This window comes from Scyliorhinus canicula, chromosome 5 (genome assembly GCF_902713615.1).
Source record: "Scyliorhinus canicula chromosome 5, sScyCan1.1, whole genome shotgun sequence".
Taxonomy (NCBI): Eukaryota; Metazoa; Chordata; class Chondrichthyes; order Carcharhiniformes; family Scyliorhinidae; genus Scyliorhinus; species Scyliorhinus canicula.
The window spans coordinates 202,887,812-202,904,104 of record NC_052150.1 but is presented as its reverse complement, the minus strand read 5'-3'; the positions used below and the strand labels follow the sequence as shown (position 1 = coordinate 202,904,104).

At 47.1% G+C, this 16,293-nt stretch overlaps 1 protein-coding gene across 1 annotated transcript in view; it reads right to left on the bottom strand.

Annotated features, from left to right (window-relative positions):
* The window catches only part of LOC119966526 (receptor-type tyrosine-protein phosphatase N2-like), a 983,927-nt gene that overhangs the window by 851,370 nt on the left and 116,264 nt on the right, over positions 1 to 16,293 (bottom strand). Inside the window, exon 2 of the mRNA XM_038798374.1 lies at positions 14,520 to 14,570. Coding sequence (XP_038654302.1) covers positions 14,520 to 14,570 — 51 coding nt within the window. The remainder of the gene's footprint in view (positions 1 to 14,519; positions 14,571 to 16,293) is intronic.

The window sequence follows — 16,293 nt, the reverse complement described above, 5'->3', positions numbered from 1 at the left end:
GAGTCCAGCTGCTCTCAATCCTGTTCTAGGCAGAGTGCTGTAACAGAAAGCTACGCACAATTCAGTATTAGATTGCCAATCTCATTCAAAGCCACCTGAGAATGGTTGTCGTTCGACCATTCTATTAGATCATGGCTGATTTGTACCTCAATTTCTTTGCTCCATATTCTTTAGGCACTTCAGCTTAAAAATAAAATCTATCAATCTGTGTTCAAAACTTCAATTGGCCGGCATCCACCACATTTTGGAACAGCAATCCTAGATTTGCACCAACCTTTGTGAAAAAAATGTGCTTCCCGATTTCAGAGGAACAGGGACAGGAATAGGCCATTCAGCCTGTCGAGCCTGCTCTGACATTCAATACGATCAAGGCAGATCGGACACTTCTGGGCCAATTACCCGCACAATACCCACAACCCTTTACGTTATTGTTAATCAGAAATCTATCAATCTCTACCTTAAACATACACCGTGACTGAGCTTCCACCACTCTCTGGGTAGAGAATTCCAAAGATTTGCAACTCTCTGTGTAAAGAAATTTCTCTTCACCTCGGTCCCAACTGGCTTCCGCTTTATTTTGGAATTGTGGCCCCTGGTTCTACACTCCCCAGCCAGGCCTAAAAATGACCTACGTTCAGTTGTGTTCCTCGGAGTTGGGGCCAGTTTTATAGCCTGAACGTTCTCCTCCATGAGGTGTAGGCCGTCCCTGTCCACCCTGTACCCCAAGTACATTGTCAATTTCACTCTGAACACGCACTTGCTCCTCTTCAGCTGGGCGACCACTTGGGAGAACCATTAGAGCACTTCCTGTCGGTCGGTTGTCCATGTGTTCCTTATCGGTAGCACCAGTAATGAGGTTGTCCATGTGTTCCTTTTCGGTGGCACCAGTAATGAGCATGTCGTTTATGTATACAGCTACCTTCAGCAGACCCTGAAGAAGACCCTCCATTAATTGTTGGAAGATTGCCAATGTGAGGCGCGTGTATCCAAATAACCCTCTGTGGGTTTTTATTGTTGCATATTTCCTGGATGTGGGGTCCAGTTCCACCTGCAAGTAGGCATGGCTCATGTTAAGCTTCGTAAAGGAACACCCTCCAGCCTGTTTTGTGTATAGATCTTACACCCTAGGCATCAGGTAACGGTCCAGGTGCGAAGCCCTGTTTACCGTGAGTTTGTAATTCCCGCAGAGCTGGACAGACTTAGAACATAGAACATAGAACAGTACAGCACAGAACAGGCCCTTCGGCCCTCGATGTTGTGCCGAGCAATGATCACCCCACTCAAACCCACGTATCCACCCTATACCCGTAACCCAACAACTCCCCCCCTTAACCTTACTATTAGGACACTACGGGCAATTTAGCATGGCCAATCCACCTAACCTGCACATCTTTGGACTGTGGGAGGAAACCGGAGCACCCGGAGGAAACCCACGCACACACGGGGATGACGTGCAGACTCCGCACAGACAGTGACCCAGCCGGGAATCGAACCTGGGACCCTGGAGCTGTGAAGCATTTATGCTAACCACCATGCTACCGTGCTGCCCATTGTCTGGCTTCATTACAGACAGCATGGGTATGGACCACTCTGCAAGTTGTTCTGGACGTATGATTCCCAGATCCTTTAGGCGCTGTAGTTCCGTGTCAACTTTGGTGAGTAATGCGTAGGGAACAGGCCTTGCCCTTAAGTATCTGGGTTGAGCCTCTGGATCCACATATATGAGCCTTGACCTACTTTATCCTACAGACCCTCCTGTAACACTTCAAGATAATTGCCCAGGACATTATATAAATTTTCAGAGCCCATCTGGAAAACTGTTGCCAGTTAAAGCGGAGGACTCGCAAGCAGTCATTTCCCAGCAGATTGGGCCCTGGTTCCTGTACTACGACCAAGGGAAGCCTGCTCGATTGGTGTCTGTGTGTCACTGGAGTCACGGTGGTCCCCACAATGAAATGAAAAAATGAAATGAAAATCGCTTATTGTCACGAGTAGGCTTCAATGAAGTTACTGTGAAAAGCCCCTAGTTGGCACATTCCGGCGCCTGTCCGGGGAGGCTGGCACGGGAATCGAACCGTGCTGCTGGCCTGCTTGGTCTGCTTTAAAAGCCAGCGATTTAGCCCAGTGAGCTAAACCAGCCCCGTGACCTACTTTAGGCTCAGCAGTTCGCCGGTACAGGTTGACAACCTCGCACTGGTGACTCCCAATGTCAGCGGTCAGGTCCCTGCACTAAGCCAGTGAAAGACCTGTTGGTCCACAATGGAAATGGCAGTTCCAGTGTCCATTTCCATTACCTCAGGATGCCCGTTCACCTGCAATGTGACCCTGATCGGCGTCACCTTCTTGGGAGGTGATCTGGTCATTCCGGCACTACCCTTTGATGAAGCGGGAGTTCGATATGGAGGGTGGACCAAACTACGGACGCCATAGTCCATGGGCCCTGCAAACTCCTGCACCCTTTCTCTACATTTTCACAACTCAATGGCCCGCTTCAAATCTAACATGGGCTCCGCCAACGCCTTCTATTGTATGGCCGTGTTGTTTATTTCACAAACCAGCCTATCCCTCAACATCTCTGAGAGACGGTCAAACCCACAGTGCTCTGCCGGACGTCAAAAATGTCAGTGACCAACTCACCCGGAGACTGCAGGGCTGTGATGAACCTATAACATTGCTTTGTAAGGGAAGGTTTCGGATCATAATGTTCAGCCACTAATCCAATCAACTCATCAAGTGATTTGGAGTCCGTGCACCCGGGTAAATGAGACATTTATAATTCCAAAAGTTGGGGCTCCGCAGACGGTCAGGAAGATCACTTTCTGACTGTTTTCCCCCAAGATACCATTGACCTGGAAGAAGTACCTCACACGCACTATGTATTAGCTCCAGTTTACCAGGCCTGCGTCAAAGGCCTGTAGCTTCCAAAGAGCAGCATATTCAAACATTATATCCTCACGTTCCTGCACGGTAGTCATCCAGGGCTGCTTGGTTTCTCGATAAGCCAGTACTGAGTCTAATTTTTCTTCTTCGCCAGTTTACTGACTGAGGAAGCCAGTGTAGGAAGCAAAGATTTATTTGAACTATTTACAATAATCTGTCCACGGCAGTAACTATCCACAATCACATTCCCTGTTGGGGCAACCAACTTCCTGGTCCCTGCTTGGGCCGGTTTTTATCTTCAGTTCTATCAAACCCCAGCTCCCTAACTGGGAAGTTCATACTCCACGGGGAGATCAATAATCTCCTCTATGGGCCTCATGGAGGTTACGGCAGGTCCCCTCTAAATCACTTCCTCCTCACCTTAAGCCTCTGCCCTCTGGTCTTAGACACTCTGCCATGGGAAAAGATTTTTATGATTTAACTTCTCTATGCCTCTCATGATTTTTTTAAAAATTCCAATTAAGGGGTAATTTAGCGTGGCCAACCCACCTACCCTGCACATTTTTGGGTGTGGAGGTGAGACACACGCAGGCAAGAGAAGAATGTGCAAACTCCACATGGACTGTGACCCGGGTCCTCAGCGCCATAGAATCATAGAGTGTAGAAGGAGGCCATTCGGCCCATCGGATCTGCGTTGGCCCTTGGAAAGAGCACCCTATTTAAGCCCACACTTCCAACTTATCCCTGTAACCCAGTAACCCCACCTAACATTTTTGGACACAAAGGACAATTTAGCATGGCCAATCCACCCAACCTGCACATCTTTGGACTGTGGGAGGAAACCGGAGCACCCGGAGAAAACCCACGCACACACGGGGAGAACGTGCAGACTCCGCACAGACAGTAACCCAAGCCGGGAATCAAACCTGGGGCCCTGGAGCTGTGAAGCAACTGTGCTAACCACTGTGTTACTGTGCTGCCACCGCTGCGCCATGGTGCCACCCTGCCTCTCATAATTTTGTATACCTCTACCAGATATCCCTCAGCCTCCTCTGTTCCAGGGAAAACACCCCAGCCTATCCAGTCTCGTCTCATAGCTGAAACTTTCCATCCCAGACAACATCCTGGTGAATTTCCTCTGCAACTCTTCCAGTGCAATCACATCCTTCTGCTGGTGTGGCGACCAGAACTGCACACAGGATTTCATCTGTGGCCTAACCAATGTTTTAGAAATTTGTCCCTAGACCTCCCTGCTCCTATTATCTATGTCCCGGTTTCAGTGATAGGTTTCAAGAGATCACTTCCCATTCTTCGAAACTCTGGATAATACGGGTCCAGTTTGCCCAATCTCTTTTCATAACACAGTCCTGCCATCCCCGGAACAAGTCTGATGAACTTTTGTTGCACTCCCTAGATGCCAATAATGTCCTTTCTGATGTAAGGGGGCCAAAGCTGCACTTAGGTGCGATCTAACCAAGCTTTGATACAAATTGAAGCAACACTTTGTTGTACCTCAAATCCTCTTGTGATAAAGGCTTAAATTCTATTAGCCTTTCTAATAGCTTGATGCACCCGCATGTTAATCTTCAGTGACTCATGGTCAAGGACACCCAGGTCCCTTTCTCCGACTACAGTTCCTAATTTCTTAACATTTAAGAAATATCCCATTTAAGCCTGACGTTGGGGGTCACAAAACCTGTGGAAAAATATGTCCACTAATTTCTGATTTGAGTTTTATTCTCTTTTCAACATTACTGATGGTTAGCACTCTTGGCCTTGACACTTCAGCAATAAATGTAGGGAAATGGTGAAGTTGTGGTAATGTCTGGTAACCCAGAGACCCTCCCATCCCAGCTCTGAGGGGCAGGGGTTCAAAATCCCACTGCAGTAGTTGTCGAAATTTAAATTCAATTCATAAATCTGGAATATATAACTAGTCTCATGATAACCATCATCAATTGTGGGCATTGTTCACCGATGTCCCTTCGGGAAGGAAATCTGCCTTCCTTACCTGGTCTGGACTACATGCAACACCAGGCCAACAGCAATGTGGTGGACTCTTAACTGCCCTTCTCAAATGTCCAAACAAGCCACTCAGTTCGAGGGCAATTAGGGATGGGCAACAAATACTGGCCTTGCCAGCAATGCCCACATCTCACAAAAGAGTAAAGAAAAAAAAAACAGGTAAAGTTTACAGTGGAGGGTCAATGTGGTGCAACATTATTCCATCCTTAAACACAAGAAGACAATCACATTCGTCAGCTTACAGAGTATGAAATTCAGGTTTGTGGAAGAAGAATGTTGGACAGGGTGTTGGGGAGATATTCCCTTTTCAATATAGCGCATTCCCCTATTTTACATTCAAATGAGAGATGAAAAGAGACAGTGGGCTTACCTAGAAATGGACCTTTCTGCATGATGTTAGAAATTAATGCATGAACTCGTCTAATTTTAAATGGGCTAATTTGACTGTCTTAACTAACGGAAACAGGATCCAACCTTTGTTAAAATAACACACAAATTTCAGTTTATTACTGATATACAACACAATTTCAATGCATTAGTTTCCTGCTACAACGACAGTAAAATATGTTGCTGATGCTGTATAATATGGCCAGCTGCATTACTCAGCATGTTTTTTCTTGAGGGGAGTGTGCAATTGGCTATTTATCACAGTAACTTTTCTTCTGAAGAAAAAGGTGCCACCTCCTTTAAAACAAAAGTCATATTCTCACGATAAAACTCCCATTGCTCTTTAAATCCATATTATAAAGTAACCTTTAAAAGGAATTGATTAGCCTTTAGCCGGCTCTCCAATGTTCTATTATCTGCACATTTGTCAACCTCAACAATAAATTCTATAGCCAATGTTACTGGCGCCTTTCGGATTGTTTCTAATCTGCTCACCTTTGTTTACTTCAGATGGATCAGTTCCAGTCTGTGACCAACAACACTTAAAAAGAAGCTTTTTAAACAATAAACAATGTATGTATGTACTGCAATTGGGCTTCAAAGGAGAAGACAGAAAATTACAACCAAAGAAGAATTTTGTCAAAGATGTTTGAAACTTGGTTACACAGTTGAAATCATGTTAATTAAAGGTGCCTATTTCGCAGTCACAAAATTGATGGACGCAATTTAACTAACTGGAAACAAAGTCCCATAGCTTGCACGTTTAGCCACATGTTTCCCGACTCTCGAGAATCACACCCCCACAACACCTACACAGGCACCCCCGGCCTGATCGCACCCACGCACGAAGTACCAGCCTGGCACCTTGGCAGTGCCTACCAGGCACCCTGGCAGTGCCCATGCTAGTTGGCAGTGACACCGTGGATCTAATTTTCTATCAGTCTTCTTCAGACTGAGCTCCTCCAAACTATCTTGGATATTTAGGTTCCTCATCTCTAGAACAATTCTCGCGAATCTTATTTTGCATTCACCCTAATACCTTCACACCCTGTCGAAAGCTTGACGCCCAGAACTAGACCCTACACTCCAGGAGAGGCTGAACCACTGTTTTGTAGGGGTAATTACAACATCCTTGCTTTTGGAGTCAACACTCTGTAAATAACCTGGGCTCATGTACGATCAGGATGGAATGGCCTGCACCAAAATACTTAAATCTGCCACCAGTGGTTTTCAAGTGATTTAGGCTTGGAATAGCGGGCAGTCGCGCAATCAGTACTTACTGACGCTCGATGCTGCCCCATTATATGTGGCATTCATACATCAGAAACGACACCATGCAAAGGCCCAATATCACCATCTGACAATCAGATACTGAGCAGATCCCCAAATCACGGAATAAGCCAATTATTTGGAAATGTCTCAAATTCCGGATAAATGCTTTTGAAACATTCTTACCAATTACAATCACTTCTTCCATCTTCAATAGAATGTCTCAGCGGTTGCACCGTGTATTAAATATCATCCATATCCATTACATTTGACCAGTGACATTATTCAACAGTACAGCTGATAGGAAAACAAGCATCACTTTGGCATAAAAATTTAAAGGGCACAGCCTCCACTTAAGTGTTCAGCAAATCTTTTACTCGATGTCAAACAGGATCACATGATGCCATAATCCACTGTAAAATGTTGAGTTGCATAATTAGAAGGCAAGCGTATTAATTCAGCAATTTAATGAAAATGGTGCTTCGCCTTCAGGCTGCTGTTCTTTACACCAAAGAAAACATCAGGTTTAAGGTCATTTGGCATTGGAAACTCCATTACAATATTTTCATAAGATCACGTCATTTGTTTTCAACCAATTTTCTCTTTTAAATTTTTGTTGGCATGTAAAGGGACTATATGATCCACAACCCTGTCATGGAGGGACACTCAGACTGCATCTTGAGAAATTGCCATGGCACTGCCCATGGCTTTTCACCTTGTTAAGAATTAGGGGAAATGGGAGGCACAGTGGTTAACACTGCTGCCTCACGACGCCAAGGACCCGGGTTCGATCCTGGCCCCGGGTCCGTGTAGAGTTTGCACATTCTGCATGGATCACACCCCCACAACCCAAAAGAATTGCAGGGTAGGTGGATTGGCCACGCTAAATTGCTTTTTAATTGGATAAAAATAATCGGGTTCTCAAAATGTATTTAAAAAAGAATTGGGGAAAAGAAAGATGAAAAAAATGAAATTAGGATAAAATAAAACAAAACAAGGAGTTGATAAGGGCATCTGGCTGAAGAGATTTTGATATGTGAATTAACCTATCAGTGAGAAAAGCAAGTGTTTACCTGTGTGACTAGAGGAAAACAAAGGGTATAGAAAAGGTTACTTCAAAGTGGAGAGGTAAGGGCATTGACACAGATGCTAAAAGCTGGGTTCACAGGGTGAATCATAAATCATCGATTTTACAGTGCAGAAGGAGGTCATTCGGCCCATCGAGTCTGCACCAGCCCTCAGAGTGGAGGGAACGTAGGTACGTGGGAACCAAGAGGTAACTTCATGTAATACTGTGTGCATATAGCTATCAGTGTAATGAAGGGTTGTAGTGTATTATAGCCCTTCTTGTTGTGTATTTATTTTCTGAGTTAATAAATATTCTTTATTAATTGTTCATACATCGACTGAACTATTCCTCCCTGGTTTCCATATCTTTTCTCATTATATCAAATTGAAAATATACACCACTAAGAACCGGTGTTCCAAGTTACCCCTCTGGTCTTTTGGGGTTCTCACGCATTTGACATTAATGGGGTTTGTAACAATCTTTGTTCTCAGGGTGTGGTCAACACTGGCAAGGTTGCATTTATTGCCCATTGCCAGCATTCCAGCGATCACAGGGGTAGGGAGAGGTGAGGCCATGGAGGAATCTAAAAACAAGAGAGAGAAATTTAAAATCAAGGTATTACTTAACCAGGTCAGTGAGCACAGGGTGATGGGCCAATAGGATTTGGTGCGTGTTAAGGTCCAGGAAGCAGATTTTTTGCAATTACGTCATTGCAGTAGGCAGATCGTGAAAGACTGGTTAGGAACGTGTTGGAATAGTCAAGTGTAGAGATTACAAATGGTTGGATCAGAGTTTCTTCAGCAGGGCTGGAGTTGGGAGTTGCTCTGAAGAAGACTCCTGCAGACTTCAAAAGTTAACACTCCGTAAATCCTGCCAGACCTGCTGACTTTTTCCAGTATTTTCTGTTTTCTTTTCAGATTCCAGCATTCACAGTATACTGCTTTTACTCTCCTGGAGATGTTGCAGAAATGGAAGTTAATTCTGGCTTTTGTGATGGGAATAATATGTAGTCAGAAGTTTGTCTTTGGGGTCATACATACAGTGCATCACAGTCCTTCTAGGTTGCGAATAGTCTGCTTCAGCCTCACATAGTTTCCAGAGAGAAGGACGGAGTTGTGGCTAGAGGACAGAGTTTCAGGTAGGCCTGAAGGCAATAACATTGATGTTCCCAATGTTTAATTTGAGGAAATTTGTACACATCTAGTCCTCAATGCCAGATCAGCAGTGTAACAATTTAAAGACGGTGGAGGGGTCGAGAGAGAAGGTGGGAGAGTTGGGTCCATGTGGAAACCAATGCTGTCTTCTCAGGATATGTCATCAAAGGGGAGCACGTAAACGAGATGCAAACTACCTGATGCTCGATCAATTACTCCAGAAACGAGACTGGACGACAATTGAAGGCATTATTGGACTAGATGTTTCCCCCAGCAGCCTGGGAGTCACAGGCTATTATACTCTGCCTTACTGGGCGGAACCAGCAGGCAGGCTTCACCAATGATATTGCTGTCTCAGGTACCTCCCACACCAGTGGTCTTACAGTATCGACCTGGGTACCGTAATACCCCTAATACCGACTACCACACTACTAAACGTAGCTAAGTTTAGATATCTCATGATATCTAAATGTGTGTTAATGAAGGAAAGCCAGCATGGATTTGTAGGGGCAAAATCATGTTTAGCTAACTAGCTGGAATTGTTTGATAAGGTAAGGCTGTTCATATGGTGCAGATGGATTGCCAAAAGACATCTGATACAAAGTCACGCAACGGACTTTGGAATAAAGTTATAGTTCATGGAAGAAATGGGACAGTCGCGACATGGCTGATGTCTATTGGATGTTTCTCAGACTGGAGGAAGAAGGTTTGCCATGGAGTTCCCCAGGGGTCAATGTTAGGACCCTTGCTGTTCCTGATGTATATTAACAACCTGTGCGCAGTGTTGTGTTATGCTGCTTCGGATAACACAGGCTGCTACTTGATGCAGTCTTAACTAAAGGATGCTCCAGACTCTGAAATGAGTTCAACGTGTTTATTGAACTATTAACACAGTTCTCAAATGAGTTCAACTCTCTACTAATCTAACTGTAGTAACTCAGTCTAACTGTACCAGCTTGCTCTAAGCCACGTGCTGGGGTGTGATGCTGCTGATCAACCCTGTCTAACTCTCTAGATGTCTGCATGTGGAAAGAGGCAGGGTGGGAGTGCCTCATCCCTTTTATAGTGTTTATGTCATGCCTTCTTGTGGTGATGCCACCTCTGAGTGTCCTGACTGCCCATTGGTTGTGTCCGATTCTGAGTGTTCATTGGTTGCATGTTTGCATATCATGACACACAGCGTGCAATTTCAAAAGCTGCAGATCATACGAAACTTGGAAGCGTTGTGGACTGCCGCCCAGGGGATAGTGATGAACTTCAAAAGGACATAGGTTGGAGGAATGGGCAGACAAGTGGCAGATGAAATTTAATGCAGTGAAGTGTAAAGCGATTCATTTTCGTAGGAAGAATGCAGGGAGGCATTAGAAAATGAAAGGTACAATTCTAAAGAGAGGCCCGATGGTATATTGGTTAGCACTGTTGCCTCAGAGCGCTAGGGACCCGGCTTTGATTCTGGCCTTGGGTGACTGTATGTGTGCGGTTTGCACACAGAGTGTTTCTGCATGGGTTTCCTCCCACAGTCCAAAGATGTGTAGGTTAGGTGGATTGGCCATGCTAAATTGCATCTTAGTGTCCAGGAGTGTACAGGTTAGGTTACCGGAATAGGGTGGTGGAGTGGGCCTAGGTAGGGTTATCTTTCAGGGAGTCGGTGTGGACTTGATGGACCGAATGGCCTCCTTCTGCACTGTGGGAATTCTAGAGTACTAAAGGGGATACAGAGCTGAATTCAACCAAAACATTCCTGTGTCATTTTGGGCAGGTTTGGAGGAGCATTTCCTTTCGACATCTCTCTCCAGCAGCACCGTCTTACTCTCTCTCAAAGCTGTCCCTGTCCCCAGTTTCATTGCATCCTTCGCATCATTCGACGCCTTAACAAGAATCTTTTCCTGGTTCTTGTAGAGGTTAAGGAACGCAAGCTTCAACAACTCATCAACACCACTGCCCATCCTTGGCCCTCCACCAGTCTCAATCCCTCGTACCCCATTTCTCCCAATCCCAGCCCTTGCCGCGTGTTCACCATACCCTCCGACCATCGCCTCTCTGAGGCTGAGCGTGCTGTTATCAGCAAAGGACTCAGCTTTGTACCCTTACATCCCCACCTCACTGAATTCTGGGATCGACATGAGGTTGAACCCTTCTTTCGCCGCCTTCGTCTCCGTGCCCACTTCTTTGGGCAAGAGTCCTCCCTCTGTTCCACTGATCCTTTCATGTACCTTCAACATTCTGCCTCCAATTGGACACACCCGCCAGGACAATTATCTGCCCTTGACGTTTTCATTGAGAACAGTCGAAGGGACACTGGCCGTCTTAATTTTTCTGCACCCCCTCACCCATTCCAATCTCTCTCCTTCCGAACTTTCTGCTCTACTCCGTCAGGTCCAACCCCAACTTTGTCATCAAACCTGCCGACAAAGGGGGTGCTCTTGTCGTCTGGCGTGCTGACCTCTCTCACAGAGACTGAGCTCCAACTCTCAGATACTTCCTTCTACCTCCCCCTGGACCATGACTAGACCACTGAATACCAAGCCATTATCCCCAACACCATTAGCGACCTTTTCCTCCGGTGTCTTCCCCCTACAGCTTCCAACCTCATAGTCTCCCAACCCCGTACAGCCCGCTTTTACCTACTTCCCTGAATCCACAAAAAGGACTGTCCCAGCAGGCCCATTGTGTCAGCATGCTCCTACCCTACCAAACTTATTTCCTCTTATCTTGACTCCATCCTCACTCTTCTTGGCCATTCCCTTCCCTCCTACATCTGGGATTCCTCCGATGCCCTGCGTCATATTCACAGCTTCCAGGTTGTGGGCCCTAACCACATTCTATTCACCATGGATGTGCAATCTCTCTATACCTCCATCCCACACCAGGATAGCCTGAGAGCTCTTTGCTTCTTTCTCGAAAAGAGGTCTGGACAATTTCCATCCACCACCACGCTCCTCTGCCTCATTGTACTCGTTCTATCTCTCAACAACTTCTATCTCCTATCAACAACTTCTCCTTTAACTCATCCCACTTTCTCCAAATCAAAGGTGCAACAATGGGTACCCTCATGGGTCCTAACTACGTTTGCCTTTTTATGGGGTATGTGGAACATTCCTTGTTCCAGGCCTACCTGGGTCCCCTCCCAAAACGTTGGTGCCACTTGATGCTCTCGTCCAGCTTCCACCTCTCCATCACTTTCACCTGGTCCATCCCAGACACTTCCCTTCCTTGACCTCACCGTCTCAATTTCCGGCAATAGATGATCTACTAATGTCTATTACAAGCCCACTGACTCCCACAGCTATCTGGACTCCAGCTTTTCGCATCCTACACCCTGTAAGGACTCCATCCCTTTCTCTCAGCTCCTTCGCCGGCGTTGCACTTGTTCCGATGATGCTACTTTCCAAAATGGTGCGTCAAAAATGTGTTCCTTTTTCCTCAACCGTGATTTCCCACCTCCAGTTGTGGATAGGGCCCTCAACAGTGTGCGGTCCATCTCCCGCGCCACTACCCTTGCCCCCTCCACTCCCTCTCAGAACAAGGATAGAGCCCCTCATTCTCACATTTCACCCCACCAGCCTACGTATGCAAAGCATAATCCTCCGCCATTTTCACCAACTCCAGCGTGATGCCACCACCAAACACATCTTCCCCTCACTCCCTCTGTCAGCATTCCGCAGAGACAGTTCGCTCCGAGATAATCTAGTCCACTCCTCCACCATATCCAACACCTCTCCCATCACCCATGGCACCTTCCCACGCAATCACAGAAGGTGTAACACCTGCCCCTTTACCTCTTCCAGGCTTAACATCTCAGGCCCAAAACACTCTTTCCAGGTTGAGCAACGTTTCACTTCCATCTCTTCCAATCTGGTCTATTGCATTTGCTTCTCCCAATGTGGTCTCCTCTATATCGGAGAGACCAAACGCAGACTGGGTGATCGCTTTGCTGAGCACCTTTGGTCTGTGCGTATTCAGGACCCTGACCTTCCTGTTGCTTGCCATTTTAACAAAAGACCCTGCTCCCATGCCCACATGTCTGTGCTTGGCCTGCTGCAATGTTCCAGTGAAGCTCAACACAAACTGAGGAACTGCATTTCTGATTCCGGTTAGGCACGCTACAGCCTTCCAGTCTCAACATCGAATTCAACAACTTCAGATGATTAGATCTATCCCACCTTGTTTTCATTCCATCTAATTTTAACTATCTTTTTCCTTTTATCTCTTCTTGTCTTTTTTTATATATATATTCACCCCCTTATCTTATCCCCCTTTCCTTACCTTTTCTCCACTTTGCTTCCTCTTCTCTCTCCCCCCCCCCCCCCCCCCCCCCCCCCCCCTCCTCCCCGTACATCTGTCACAGCTTGCCCTCTGATCTTAGTTTCTCTGCTGTTTGGCCTTTCACCTTTTATTCTCTCTGGTGACTGCTTATTAGCACTCTTTTCCCTTGGTTTCTGGGGCTATTAGCACCCCGTTTCCCTTGGTATCTGTGGCTATGACTCATCTTTCGTTCCCTCACTCCACATAATAAATATATCCCATTTGCGAAGTCTTTTAGCTTTGACAAAGGGTCTACTGGACTCGAAACGTTAGCTCTTTTCTCTCCCTACAGATGCTGCCAGACCTGCTGAGATTTTCCAGCATTTTCTCTTTTGGTTTCAGATTCCAGCATCCGCAGTAATTTGCTTTTATCCAGATCATGATGTCTTGCGAGGTTCAATTAAATCGAGAGGCGGTAAATCATGTCCAGAGGAGCAATGGGACCTGGGTGTATATGTGCCCAACAAAATAAATTGGAAGGACAGTGTGGTAGCACAGTGGTTAGCACAGTTGCTTCACAGCCCCATGGTCCCAGGTTCTATCCCGGCTTGGGTCACTGTCTGTGTGGAGTCGGCACGTTCTCCCCATGTCTGCGTGGGTTTCCTCCGGGTGCTCTGGTTTCCTTCCACAGTCCAAAGATGTGCAGGTTAGCTGGATTGGCCATGCTAAATTGACCTTCGTGTCCAAAAAGGTTAGGTGGGGTTACTGAGTTACAGGGATATGGTGGAGGGTGCTCTTTCCAAGGAACGGTGCAGACTCGATGGGCTGAATGGCCTTCTTCTGCACTGTAAATTCTATGACAGTTTGAGAGAGCAGTTACTAAAGCAGACAGCATCGAGGTATTCGAAATCATCAGGGTTCTATATGGAGTGGAGAGGGAGAAACTGTCCCTGTTGATGGAAGGACCGAGAAATAAAGGCCGCTTCTTTAAGGTAATTGGCAATAGAAACAGTGGAGACACAAGGAGAAACTATCTCTCGCAGTGCGAGTGCAGTGGATGCTGGTTGAATCGAGGCATTTAAGAGGGAATCGGATTGTCATCTGAAAAGGAAGAATGCTCAATGCTCCAGGGAAGGCTGGGGAGTGGCACTAGGTACGTTGCTCCTTCGGAGCGCCAGCGCAGACACGATGGGCTGGATGGCTGCTTTCTGTGCTATAGCTATTCTATTATTGTGTGCTGTATCCAGGCATCAAACTTGGGATCTCCCTATCCTGCATGGCTCGATTACTCAGCGGATGCACTTACCGAGCTACTGAGCTAACATACAGCCAAAACTACTCAGGTCATTGTGAAAGCTGCAACAGTAGATTTATTGAGTAAACACACCGCAATCTGTGGCTGGCAATTATCATGGAAACTCATCAGTTTAACAGCAGCATTCTGGCATCCGCAAGTACAAACAACCTCATAAGGTGTAGAAATTACTCACCATTTACACAAATCTCATAGGATTTGCACACGTCAGCCTCAAACAAGCAGCCTGCAAGAGAACAGAAGTAAAACCCATTACAAATACGATTAAATGCACAGAGACTAGCCCCCAAATAGCTTTGAAGACAAGCATATTTGTTAAATATAATTTCCGACATGCATCAATTTAAACCGTGCATGACTGAGGAACATTGCCTTATCCTACTGGCCTCCTATTTTCCTTTTTCCAGTTTTCTCCACCCTCTCTTATTGTGCAGAGACACCCTCCGCAGCCAAGCCGCCGGTCCACGTTTGTCAATACTTGTAGCAATTCATGCCCGTGAGACTGCCACCTGAGAGGATCGGAACATCGCAGCAGGGAGGAGAGCATCCTGTGTCCAACCCACTGATCACATTTATAGGCATGCAAATGTTAGTTTTGCATGCTGCTGCCAGCATGGGGCGCAAACTTCGTTATCACCACCAGCAGTGGACCGGAGCTTGACGCCTAAATCGGCGCCAGGAGCTGACCTCGATTTTGGCCAAACGCTCGATTCGCTAATCACAGTTTTCATTTGCGGCGTCACGAGGTGGAGAATTTTGCCCGTTGTCTCAGATGCTGTTCCCAACCCTTGGATTGGATTTTATTTTACCCATTTCAACATGTGTGCTGTCGTTCTGCTGGAGTTGCCATTTTCCACCCAGTGCCAGAGCGGCGCTGTTTTCAGTAAAACTGGAACAAGGTTGATCTAATTTCAGAAATAGACACAAGCTTCTCCTGACCACAAAGCCTGGGCACAATTCTCTCAGCCCCCCGGGGCCAGGCCGGAGAATCTCCGCGACCGGCGCGAATTGCGCCACGCCGCCCCGACGCTGGCACAGAGCGGAGAATTGGCACAATTAGCAGCTGCGTGGTTGGCGCGGCGCCAGTCGCGGGGCGCTCCACGTGACCAGCCTGCCGATTTTCGGGCCGGGATGGGCAAAGCGGCCGTCGTGGAAACGTCAAGTCCCGCCGGTGCCGTCCACACCTGCTCTCAGCCGGCGGAAACTCAGCGTTGAAGGGTTGGGTGGCAGCCTATGGGAGGGGGGTCCGACCCCAGGGGGGTCTCCAATGTGGCCTGGCCAGCAATCGGGACCCACCGATCGGCGGGCCCGCCTTGCTGTCTCCCGGCCTCCTTTCTTCTGCGCAGGTGCCTGTACTCCTGCGCCATGTTGGGTCGGGGCCCGCGTGGACAAGGGAGACACCGCGCATGCGCAGAAATCGCGCCGGTGGGACTGTGCATGCGCGGGTTCGCGCTGGAACCACTGCGTATGCGCGCATCCCCCGTCACCCATTCCATGGCCGGTTCAGAAGCTGGAGCGGCTCGTGCTGGCCCCCTGTAGGGGCCAGAATTGCTGATCCTGGGGCCGTGTTGACGCCGTCAAGAAACACGATGGCGTTTCCGACTGCGTCAACACTTAGCCTCAAGATCAGAGAATCCCGTCCCCTGTATCTACCCAAGGTGGGAACCAAACCCAGGTAAATGAATCCCACTTTAGAAAGAGCAGTATGGGGAACAAAAGCAATGGAGAGAAACTGCATTCACAACGATAATCTGGAAATGTAGGCAATAGGATATCGGTGTTGAGGGAATGTAAAGAGTCTCATAAAAGCCATCAGTTCAGATACAGCAGAGCAAACAGCAAACAGCGCCTGGAGCTAACAACCTAACAGCTGGAGTGACTACGTGCCATAACCCCCACGAGGACCACAGGGAAATCATTGTCGATCTCCCCTTCGGATTCGTGGAGTA